The sequence below is a fragment of the Nycticebus coucang genome, chromosome 15 (genome assembly GCF_027406575.1).
Source record: "Nycticebus coucang isolate mNycCou1 chromosome 15, mNycCou1.pri, whole genome shotgun sequence".
Lineage (NCBI taxonomy): Eukaryota > Metazoa > Chordata > Mammalia > Primates > Lorisidae > Nycticebus > Nycticebus coucang.
The window spans coordinates 72,959,034-72,971,128 of record NC_069794.1 but is presented as its reverse complement, the minus strand read 5'-3'; the positions used below and the strand labels follow the sequence as shown (position 1 = coordinate 72,971,128).

General features: G+C 39.5%; 1 protein-coding gene across 3 annotated transcripts in view; it reads left to right on the top strand.

The window, feature by feature from the left end:
* The window catches only part of MIPEP (mitochondrial intermediate peptidase), a 224,634-nt gene that overhangs the window by 20,524 nt on the left and 192,015 nt on the right, over positions 1-12,095 (top strand). For all 3 annotated transcript variants that reach the window (XM_053563469.1, XM_053563467.1, XM_053563470.1), the window contains exons 6-7: positions 4,777-4,959; positions 5,969-6,125. In XM_053563469.1, the coding sequence (XP_053419444.1) occupies positions 4,777-4,959; positions 5,969-6,125 (340 nt within the window). The remainder of the gene's footprint in view (positions 1-4,776; positions 4,960-5,968; positions 6,126-12,095) is intronic.

Below are 12,095 nucleotides of genomic sequence, written 5' to 3'. Positions count from 1 at the left end.
TGGGTTGAAGTCTAAGCTGTGGAGAAATACCAGCAATTAAGTCATCCTGCCCCCCCATGGACAACTGGAAAAGGAAAATCCAACCTTCCCACAACCACAGACCTGGAGTACCACTTTGGATAGTCCTCGGGTGATTGGTCCAGTCTGAGAGATCCAAATAAGTTGTCCTAGTCAGCAGATGGTCTCAAGTGAGGGAGTTCAAAATGTCTCTAGCAACAAGATAGCTGGCAGCTCGAGCTAGCAGCTCGAGTATGACTCATTCTGGTGCTCTGTGGAGTCAGCAGGACTCCCCCCAGGAAATGAATTAGTTTGGGAAGGTTGATGTCTCCTTCCCCACCTTGCACCTCTGTCACACCCAGTCACTGGTATCCCCGCAGGACTATGACCCAGTTCCCTCTAATGAGCAGATACTCCAGGGGTTTGAGCCTGCCTGAGTCACAGAGAGATCTTATGTCTCCTCAACTAGACCTCAACACTCTGCCATCATCTGGCAGGGGAAGGTGAGGCCTGACAACCTCAGGTGGTTAATGGAAGCTGGGGTGGTTCGGTTCACTCAGTTCCAGCCCTGCTCCTGATTGATGTTGCTGACACTTATATTTGTACAGAATTTGTGATTCTGTCCTGGCTATATTCCCCTGCAGACCAGGCGCCGTTTGAGTTCACAGAAACTGCGACTTGTCCCCGGTCTGTGCCGCTGCCCAGAGCTGGTGTTTCTGTTTCCCCTGCCGTATGTGTTGGGGCGGGTGCGATTAGAGCTTGCACTCAGCTTTTGGTTTCCTGCCTGCCTTTGTTTCAGCTATGATCCCCTGAGGGCTGGGTGCATCTTAGGCTCAATAAAGCAGCCCTCTGGTGCAGCCCTACCCTGGGAGTATGCCATCTCTGCCGACACGTCTTCAATTCTCCACCCAGCCCGCTACCACCTGAGGCATACTTCTTGCTCACGGGGTGTGCATTACCGTCCCAGATCTATTTCGCCAGCGTCTGCTACCAGAAAAGGTGCCTGGCTTTCTCTGGTTGCCCAGAGTGACAGAGAGTGTCCTTCCAATATATCTCCAGGGGTGTGAGCCCTATTGTTCCCACTGCTGCCGCTGCTGCTCTGTGCCCGGGGGCACCACTTCTCCCGTACCTGGTTCCTTTAGTCCACCATTTTCTCCATACTCCTGTCCCGCAGAATCGTCACAGACCTGCAACAGCCCATGCCCTGTCCACACCTCTTGAGAAAATGCCCAAGAATCTGGACTCCATGGGGGATAGGCTTCCAGACCTCGGGGTGAGAGTGGAGGGGATTGCTAGGAATTCAGAATTACAGGTAGAGAATATATACAGTTTTATTCAGTTTTATGCCTGGCAGGAGTTTGCCATGGCACCCTAGTAGAGGAAGGAGGTTCGGTTTTTAGAGGGTCTCTCCCATGGGATAAAATGGGATGACGTTTGAACTCTGCTTGCTTGTTTGTATAAAGTACGCTGTGAGGCGTTCTCATGGGGGAGAGGACTCCCATCCTCTTGGCGATGGATTTTGTACTTTGTTTATATCCTTGGTGTCGCAGCTCACCTTAGCAGTGTTGATGTGCATTCTTCAGCCTTCTTTCTTGGCTCAGCTCTAAACCATCATCTTACTTGCTAAACTTCTGACCTTTTACTCTCCTTTCGGACGGGAGCCTCTTTGGAAAGCTGGCTCCAGTCGGCCATCTTGCGTCCACCATCCTGCCCTTTGGCTTTTTGCTGGTCAGTTTTACTGTCTCCAAACATTGCATTCATTTTCTCAAAGCATTAATTGATTTGATTACTAATCTCCTGCCCAGAATCTTTCAGTGATTTCCCATTGTCCAGGAAAGTTAATAGTAACACAATTTCACATGTTTCCTGAGCTCCAGTGCACCTCATCACACTGGTCCCCTCCCCTGTGCATGGTACCCTATCTTTCTCCTGTGCTGTTGACCGGGTTTGCTTGGCTAAAATCCCTAGGAAGTTTTCACCTTTGGTCCATGTTGTCTGTGAAGCTTTTATCAATCTCCAGGTGGAATTTTACATTAATCTAAACTCACATTTGATTTATTTCACTCATATGGCATTTATCTCTAACTGCCTCTTATTGGTGTTGCTGTTATTACATTGCTTATCTAAATCATAGGCCTTTCATTGACTGAGTGCATGGATCGTGGGGTTTTTTTTTTGTTGTTGTCGTTGTTTTTTGAGACAGAGTCTCACTTTATTGCCCTTGGTAGAGTGCCGTGGCGTCACAGGTCACAGCAACCTCCAACTCCTGGGCTTATGTGATTCTCTTGCCTCAACCTCCTGAGTAGCTGGGACTACAGATGCCTGCCATAACGCTTGGCTATTTTTTGTTGCAATTTGGCCGGGGCTGTGCTTGACCCCACCACCTTTGCTATGTGGGGCCGGTGCCCTACCCACTGAGCCACATGCCCTGCCCTGGATCATGGTTTTTAATGCATACCACTTTGGGATTCAATATAATGTTCAATGAATGTATGTTGAATTGTAATAATGCTTGCTAATGTTAATCAAGGTGGTATCTTCAGAAGGAAGGTTGCTAGTAGAGAATCTATATTAATAGTTTTGTTATAATTCTCATGAAATATAATTTTGAACTTTGTTGATGAATTGTATATATTTCACCAGCATAAACATTGCTGCTTTTATCTAACGTGTTCCTGCAGGATAGCTGCTCTTTCCCAGCAATCCACTCCCTAAGGAACCATCAACATTAAAGATGCAAATAATGTAGACCTGCTAAATTCTCTTGTAACTTCCATGTTTGTTCTCTAAGGTGCTCCATTATGACAAGATATAAGAAAGACGTGTTACATTTTTTAAAAGAAAGATCATAAAACAACCCACTAACATAATTTACAAATCGTTTAGTCTGTATTCTTTCCAGTTTATTTCTTATTTAAATTTTTATTTTAAGATCTCACATGAATATAATTTAAAATTTATAAATTTTAATTTATAATAAAAATGTATATTTTTAAATAATCATTTAATAAACAATTTCATAGAATTTATAGAGAGTTCAGAGTGCTACACATTTATTAATAATTACTACCTTGGAGTGCTGAAATGATATGCTTAGCAAATCATTGAAGTCAGGAAGTGAACTAAGTTTTTTTCCCCCTGGGAATTTTACTAAGTGATAAAGTCTTTGAAATAATTAATTTTTTATCACATTTTAACTTTTTGTTTTTCATAGTAAAGCCTTGGAAAATTATGGTAAAGCCTTAGAGATAATGACCTATACCTTGGTCATCCTTTATGTTATTCCACTAGTTGCCATTAGGTGGTGATGAATGCTCACATCAGAAACAAAATAGGCAAGGAGAAATCTGGACTGTTGGATGAGGTGCTCTCACTGAATGGGCACAGTGTGGGGGTGTTGTGCATACCTTTTGAGTGTGGGACATAACCGCAAGAGGAATTCTACCTAACAAAATCAAATATTTTAACCTGGTTGTTTATATGCTCACATTATCGTGAAATAAATTTACTTTTCAATTAAAAGAAAAAATAAAATGTTGGAGTGTCTGCAAACTTATTTTTCCCTATGAAGTTTGAATTTTTTGTATTGAAAAATTTGAGGTTATTAATACACTAAATTGTTTTCAGCATCTTATCAAGCACATACCTGCATCTGACATATTTATCTTTTAAAAGTATATTAGAGCTGCTCAGTCATTTTTTAGGAGCATAGTAACAGCTTCAATAGAATCTATTAACAGCTATCAAACCTCACAGCTGCCAAAAAGATTTGTATGTACTTTCACCTGAAGTTCCTCAGGAGCCCAGTCCAGAAAGCTGTCAAAATTTTTAGTAATGAATAACTTGTCCCTTGTCTTCCCAATAAGCCTGACTAATTATTTAGACCCCTGTTTGTAGTCCAGATATTTTCTCTCAAAACATCTGTGGTAACTCCTTTGATAATACACGTTTTCATAGGAGATTATGTGTTATAAAGGTGTGGCTACATGGGGGTGCCAGCACTGTCCTCATCACTGACCTGCTGAGGGCCTGGCGGGCCCCAAGTCCATGTGCCACGTGCTGAGAACAAGAAGTAGAAGACAGGATCCTGCCCTCTGGGGCTCCAGTCTGCTTCTCACTGCTCCACCCCTATCTCTGCAGCAGTTCAGGCACCAGCAAAATCAGAACTTCTGAAATGTACTGTTCCTGTCCGGATGTTCACTATATTTTTGTGAAGAGAATTGTATTAATGACTTTCCTTTCCCTCTGTCGTCTATTCTGTCTTTTAAGACTAATTATCTTTTCTAATCAGCCCTCAAATAGTTAATTTTTTAAAGCATCGTATTAAATAGATCTAACCATCCCACTGTTCTCTTGACTTATTCAACAAAGGGATTTTGGGTGGTGGGGACTGAGGAAGGTTCTGTATTTTTAATATTGGTAATTTCAAAGATTAGTTATACAACCTAAACATAAAATAGAACTCTATGAGTTATGTGAATCTTAAAGAATGGAAATAGAAGTTAGGTAAATCTTAAACATGGCAATATTAGAACACAATAAGGATAATCTTCTTGTCAGGATATTAAATATCTGTCAAAAATAGAATTATTATAGTGTATATTATACATTTATAACAAACATTTTTAATATATTCATTTTATTATTTAATATAATATGCAGTTATATAATTCAATAATATGTGTAGTTATTTGCCACCTTTTTAGTTTATCTTTTAAATTAATTATGAAATATTAATTTGAAATGCCTTTAGATAATTTCTCTTCTCCCCACATATAGCGTAAAAGAGCAGTGGACCTTAATGTTAAAATCCTGGATTTGAGTAGTACATTTCTTATGGGAGCCAACTTTCCCAGCAAGATTGAGAAGCATCTCTTACCAGAACACGTTCGCCATAATTTTATATCTGATGGGAATCACGTAATAATTGATGGTCTCCATGCAGAAGCACCAGATGACTTGGTAAGTATATTTTATTATCTTTATTGTTTAGATTTCATCTGTGTACTACTGTTTTAACCCAAAATTTAGTAATAATAATACCCTTAAAAACATTGTCTTAAAAATGTGACTTGTGAGATTATTAATTCCATAAATGCTTTGAAGAATGAAAATAGTTTACTGTGTTTCATAAAGGATCCCTCCACCCCCCACTTTTTTTTTAAGAGACAGAGTCTCACTTTGTCGCTCTTGGTAGAGTCCGTGGCGTCACAGCTCACAGCAACCTCCAGCTCTTGGGCTTAGGCGATTCTCTTGTCTCAGCTCCTGAGTAGCTAGGACTACAGGCACCTGCCACAATGCCTGGCTATTTGTTGTTGTTGTTGTTGCAGTTTGGCCAGGGCCAAGTTCAAAAACACTACCCTGGGTATATGGGGCTGGCACCCTACTCACTGAGCCATAGACGCTGCCCCAGAAGCCTTTATTTTTAAGGTATGATAACAATAGTGATTGACATTCTAGATGACTGAGACTTTTTTTTTTCAGATAAATGATATTTTAATATTAAAAAAGAATACTAATACAAAAACATTTATGAACAAAATGTCAACATTTTATTTATTTACTTATTTATTTATTTATTTATTTTTAATAGAAGAAGGGGTCCTGTGGTGTTACTTGGGCTCTTCTTAAACTCCTGGCATCTGGCCTCAACATTTTAAGATGACTGAGACTTTTTAATACATAATGTCTTTGCCCGGTTACAGGTGCTTTATGGCGTAGAGATACGTGTATTGGGTAAAAGTTTGTCCCACCATCCTTTAGAACAGACTCCAAAACTCCAGTCAAGTATGATGTTATATCCCATGATATTTTCTAGCTCTAAAAGCTTTATTCATTTTGTGTAAACTGTTGCTTTATTTTGAAAGCAATTACTATGTGCAGATAAAGTGGTGAACATTAGCCTGTGTTATTGTTGTATAGGACTTTGTTGTGATATTGCTATCTTTTCTTGTTTACTTTTTAAATATAGGTACGAGAAGCTGCTTATAAAATTTTTCTTTATCCCAGCACTGGTCAATTGAAATGTTTAGAAGAATTGCTGAGCAATAGAGATCTTCTGGCAAAGTTAGTAGGGTATTCTACATTTTCCCATCGAGCTCTCCAGGGAACAATAGCTAAAAACCCAGGTAAGCCTGTTTCTCCAACTTTTAAGGATACAATTGGGTTTTTATGAAACAACTTTTGATTTTAAGCCATCTATAAATTAGTGTTCAATTTTCAGTATGCTCGGAGTACCATTTATTGAGATTTTCTACATATTTTAATCGGAATGATTTTTAAGGAGCGCTCATAATTTGGTGTATATATCCTGTGCATTTTGAAAGAAAATCATAAGTTAAAATTTCATTTGATGCTAGTTCAGTTTATTTTCATTTTGACTCAACTAGTTTCTGTGATCAATCTAATGAAATTAAGTAGGGTGAGAAGATGAAAGATCAATATTTTTACTGAGGTCAGGGTTTAATGTAAGCCATATAAAAACACACAAGCCTGCTTTTCAGAGAGAAGAGTACTACTTGGGAAGGTTTGTGGTAGGTGTGGTAGACAGAGGAGAAATGTCTTTCCTTAGGTTTATGATAAACTTGTCTTGTGCTATGTTGAGTTCATTATGATTAAATAATGTTAAGATAAAATGTTACACAATAAAAGCATGCATGTATATAATTTTTTTCAAAAGCTTTTATTAAATTCCAATTGTTGGCTGAGTGAGGTGGCTCAAGCTTGTAATCCCAGCATTCTGGAGGCTGAGGCAGGAGGATTGCTTGAGTACAGGAGTTGGGGGCTGTAGTGACTATGATGATATGGTGACACCCTACACTCTAGACTGGGCAACAGAACAAGACTCTGAAAAAAAAATTCAGTTGTAATTTAGGCAGTGAGTTGTGGGTCTAGGTGTAGGGTGATTGAGATGGTGGTGCTGTGTAGATGCAAAATCTTGGAGGTCAGCTGGGTTAGTGTCCTAGCTACGCAGGAGGCCTAGGCAGGAGGATCACTTGAGCTCAGGAGTTTAAGTTCAACCTAGGTCCTGTTATTGTTGCTCCCTTCCGTAATATTTTTTTTTTAGGATTTCTTTTTTCTTCTTTGTTGTTAGGTTGTTGTTTTTGGTTATCTGAGTTTGTTTTTGCTAATTTGTTTGGTTGGTTGTATTCTTAATTTCCATTTTTACTTTCTTCAAGAGCAAGGGCTCCTGTATTTTTGTATGGTATTTCAGATCCATTTATTCTCTCTGTTGCTTCTCTCCTTTTTTCTCTCTTTTAGTAGAAACTTCTACTTTTCTCATCTTTCCCACATACATTTCTCATACAACAGCTAAGATAGCCTCTGCTTTTTTTTCTTTCTTTTCCCCTATTTCTTTTTTATCTGATATAACTATATTTTTAATTTTCCTTATCTATCTTTTTTTTTTTTTTCCTGTTTTCTTTGAGTGCTGGGTGTCATGGCATTGGTTTGGCTGGGAGGTCATGGTAGTGGTCTGGCTCAAGGAGGTCAAGAGATAATGGTCTAGGGCAGTGGTTCTCAACCTGTGGATCACGAACTGTATTAAAGGGTCACGGCATTAGGAAGCTTGAGAACTGCTGGTCTAGGGAGTCCCTCAACCTTTGGCAAAACAGTATTGGCAAGTCCACATTGCTGAATTTTTCTTGCTTCTTATTTTTTTTTTTTTTTTTTTCGCTTTTCTTTCTCTTCCTATATTTGGCAGAGGTAGGGCCTTTCTTTGCTCAGGCTGGTAAGGAGCTCCTGATTTCATGGGATCCACCCAGCCCAGCCCTCCCCCCCACCCCCAAATCCTTGAATTGCAGGAATGGCCATAGCACTGTGCCAAACAACACCATTTCTTCTTTCTGTCCCCCTTCTCTCCTGTTCATCAGTTCTTTCCTTTCTACCTCCATATTTTTTCTTCTTCTTTCTCCCTGCTCACTCATTACCCTTCTCTTCTTTTTGGCCTTATACCAAGAGGCCACTTTAACACCTAAGCTTTGAGATAAGGTAATTTAAAGTGAAGGAGGCAGTAAGAAGGAAAAATTAAGGCAAGGAGATGAACAAGAAGAAAGAACACATGAGGAAGAACCAACAGAAAAAAATTCTGGCAACATGGAAAACCAACAGAATAACTCCCTCAAGGGGACCATGAGGAGACTATCTATAAAGAATTAATGGAACTGATAGAAAGGGCATTTAAAATATGGATTATAAAGACAATAAAGAAATTGATGAGAAAGTGAAAGAACAGAACCAAAAAACTAGATGAAAGACACGAAAAATATAGAAAGGAAGTGGTGGAGCTTAAGAAAATGAAGGAGTCATCAGGGAATTTAAAGATGCAATAGAAAGTATCAATAACAGATTAGACCATGGAGAAGAAAGACTCTCAGAGCTAGAGGATAAAGTTCATAAATTAACCTAGGCAAAGAGGCAAAAAAGAAGAGAGAGAAAGCAGAACAATCGTTCAGAGAATTACAGGTCTTCATGAAGTGTTCAAAGATATAAATTATAGGGATCCCTGAAGTGGAAGATTATCCCAAAGGAATGGAAGCCCTGCTGGAGGATATGATAAATGAAAACTCACCATGTTTCACTAAAGATTACGACACACGCCTTTCAGAGTGATAGTGAACCCTGGCTCACCTGAACTCAAACAGAGCTTCTCCAAAACACATTGTAATGAACCTGTTCAAAGCCAAGACAAAGGATAAAATTCTGCAAGCATCCAAGAAAGTGTCAGCTGACCTACAGGGCAGATCCATTAGGGTGACAGCAGACTTTTCAGCCAAAACTTTCCAAGCTAGAAGAGAATGTTCATCTACCTTTAACCTTCTTAAACAAAGCAATTTTCAGCCCAGAATTCTGTATCCTGCTAAACTAAGCTTGAAAATTGATGGAGAAAAATCAAATCTTTTGCTGATACGCAAACACTGAGAAAATTTACAACAAGACTTAACTGTACAGGATATACGTAGACCTATTCTCAACACTGAACATCACAATGGACCACAAGCAAAGTAAACATTCAGAAGGTCAAGATCAAAACTTAGCTTCACAGTGGTGCAAAGGATAAAACTATGCAATGGACTTTCGCAAAATAAGATGAATAGAGCTCTACCACACTTATCAGTTCTCTCAATAAATGTTAATGGCTTGAATTCCCCACTGAAAAAGGCACAGGCTGGCTGGTGGTGTAAAAGCACAAGCCATCCATTTGCTGTCTCTAGGAAATGCATCTAACTTTGAAGGACAAGTTGAGACTCAGGGTAAGGGATGGAGAACAGTATTTCAAGCAAATGGAAATCAAAATAAAGGAGTGGTTGCAATCTTATTTTCAAATACAAGTGGACTTAAAGCACTAAAGTTATGAATTCCACCTCGGTAACATATCAAGACCTTGTCTCTCACCAAAAAGTTTTAAACAAGAGGTTGAAGTTACAGAATTTGGTAATGGGATGAAAGGGAGGAAGAGACACTGTGACAGATACCCTTGGTTTCTGGTTGTGTATCTGGATGCACATTCGCTTCATGGATGGGGGAATACTGGAAATGAGTTCTGTTTGGGCGGAAGATCACATCCTTTATTCTGTCCTGTCTTTATGCATTCTATATTCGTGTTTGTGTTCAAGTCCTTCAGAATTCTCTTAAATCCACCCAATTTTAATACTCTTTCATAATCAGCCATTTCTCTTGACCCATCAAGGCTCTTTATTAAGCCACAGGCACATCACACTCAGCCTGAGTGCTGTTGCTCATGTCATTTTCGCATGGGGAACAGCTTCCTCATGCTAATCTGTTAAAATCTTTTGTTTTTAATTTCAGGTTAATGTGTGGGTAAAATTTTACCCAGTTTTTCAGGGCTCAGCTCAAAACCAACCTCTTTCATGAGGCCTGTTAATCTTTGGCACTTTCCTTGGACTCTCTTGTTCCCAGACCTTTAAAGCACTTACAGTTTGTCTCATGTAATTTAGTTCCTAAGTAAATATTATAGGTATGTTATGCATTATATGTGTATTTTTTATTGCATGTTTTTTCTGTAGTTAGTTGTCACCAATTTGATTGTGATGGTATTATATTTTAATTTTTATATTATATATAATAATATTAGAACATTATTCCGTGTTTACTCTGTCATTATTTTCATTTAATTTCTCTGAAGTCTTGCTAAGTAGGTATTTGTGGCCATGTCACAGATAAGGAATGTAAGGTTAAGTAATATTGCTAAAAAGTGGCAGAACACAAATCTAACACATAGTCTAAATTTACAGCTTTTTGTAGGCTGCTTGAGACCAAATACCTTGTCTTTTTTATCATCTGTATCCTCTGTTTTTATTCATTGTTTCAACAAATATTTACTGAGTGCTTACTATATGTCAGGTATTATTCTAAGCTCTGGAAATAAATCCATATATATAGTACACTTGGAAATTTCTGCCATTATATAGTTTGCATTGTTGTGAGGGAAGATAAGAATAAAGTAAATAGATATAAAAGTATACAGTATGTTGGCTTGGTGCCTGTAGCTCAGTGGTTAGGGCGTTGGCCACTTACATCAGGGCTGTCAAATTCAAACTGTGCCTGCTAAACAACAATAACAGCTACAACCAGAAAATAGCCCAGGTGGGCTATTACAGTGGGCACCTGTAGTCCCTGCTCAGTCCCTGGAGGCTGAGGTAAGAGAATACCTTAAGCCCAAGAGTTTGAGGTTGCTGTACTCTGTGATGCCACAGCACTCTACTGAGGACAATATGGTCAGACTCTGTCTCAAAAAAAAAAAAAAAAGAAGTATACAGTATGTTGTTAAAACAGGCTGCAGAGAAAATAGAATAAGGGCTGAGATAAAGCACGTGAGTGTGTGACATGGTGTTGCTGTTTTAGGCAGCATTGTCAGGGAGAGTACACTGGTAGAATGTGAAAAGTGGCCATGCCCTTGTCAGAGGTGCAGGAATGAGGCTATGGTTCTCTGGGGAAGAGAAGTTCCAGGTAGAGGCACCAGCAAGTGCTAAAGTCTTGAGGCAGAAAAGTGCCTGCCATGTTTGAGGAAAAGCAAAGACGGCAGAGTGGCTGCATTGGAGCAAGTGGGGGAGAGTGGTGAGAGGCCTTGACTCCAGTGCAATGAGAAGTCACTAGGAGGTTTGCACAGAACATTGACATGATCTGATTTAGATGCTAATGTAAGTCATGTGCTGCTGATTTAAGAGTAGATTGAATCAGGTCAAGAGTAGAAACTATTTTCCAGTAACCATGACGAGAAATGAGGGCATCTTGACCAGGTGGCAGCTGTGAAAGTGGTTAGGAGTGATCAGATTCTATGTATATAGCATTTAAAAGAGAGAGTCAAAGTTTTTTAACTAAGCAACTGTTACCTAAGCTAGAGAAGAACAGGAGCTTAGTTTCATTTAGGTTAAGTTTGAGATACAGTTGACACTTAAGTGGCAGCATTGAGTAGGCAATTAGGTATATGACTATGGCAGTTAGAGAGTTCTGAGCTGGAGAGATAAATTTGAATCTTTGTTTAAAGTCATGAGACTCTCTGTGAGGTTACCAGAGGAGAGTACTTAAAGATCAAAGTCCAAGAACTGAGCTCTGGGGCCCTCCAGGTTTAAGAGGTCAGACAGATGAGATGAACCAGTCAGTGCTGCCAAAAGTAATGGTAAGCCAGAGTGGAGGATAGTGCACAGAGTGGGTGGTCCTGGTGACACACAAAAGAAATGTCTTAAGGAGAAGAGAGTGATAAGCTGACTCCAATGCAGGGCAAAGGTGAAGGGGACTGGGCTTTCCCACAGGCTCAGGCCTTGTGGATTGGAACTCACTGGGTCTGCAGCAGCTTATATGGACACCAATCCTGGGAAATAACCCTTGTTCACTAATGGAGTGATGGAGTGATATTTTGCCAGGAGGCTGTTACACATGAGCCCTGTGTTCTTGAGGGATTTAAAATTTAGTTGAGGGGCCAGATCTATACATATAGAGATTATAAATACAGGTTGGCCCATTTTCAGTGCCAGTTGAATGTTATAGACAAAACAATGTCCCGGGATTTTAGGAGCTTGGGAAGTTTGTCAGATGCCTATGTGGCTGTTACAGGTTTTGTGAGAGAAGGGAACTTGAGG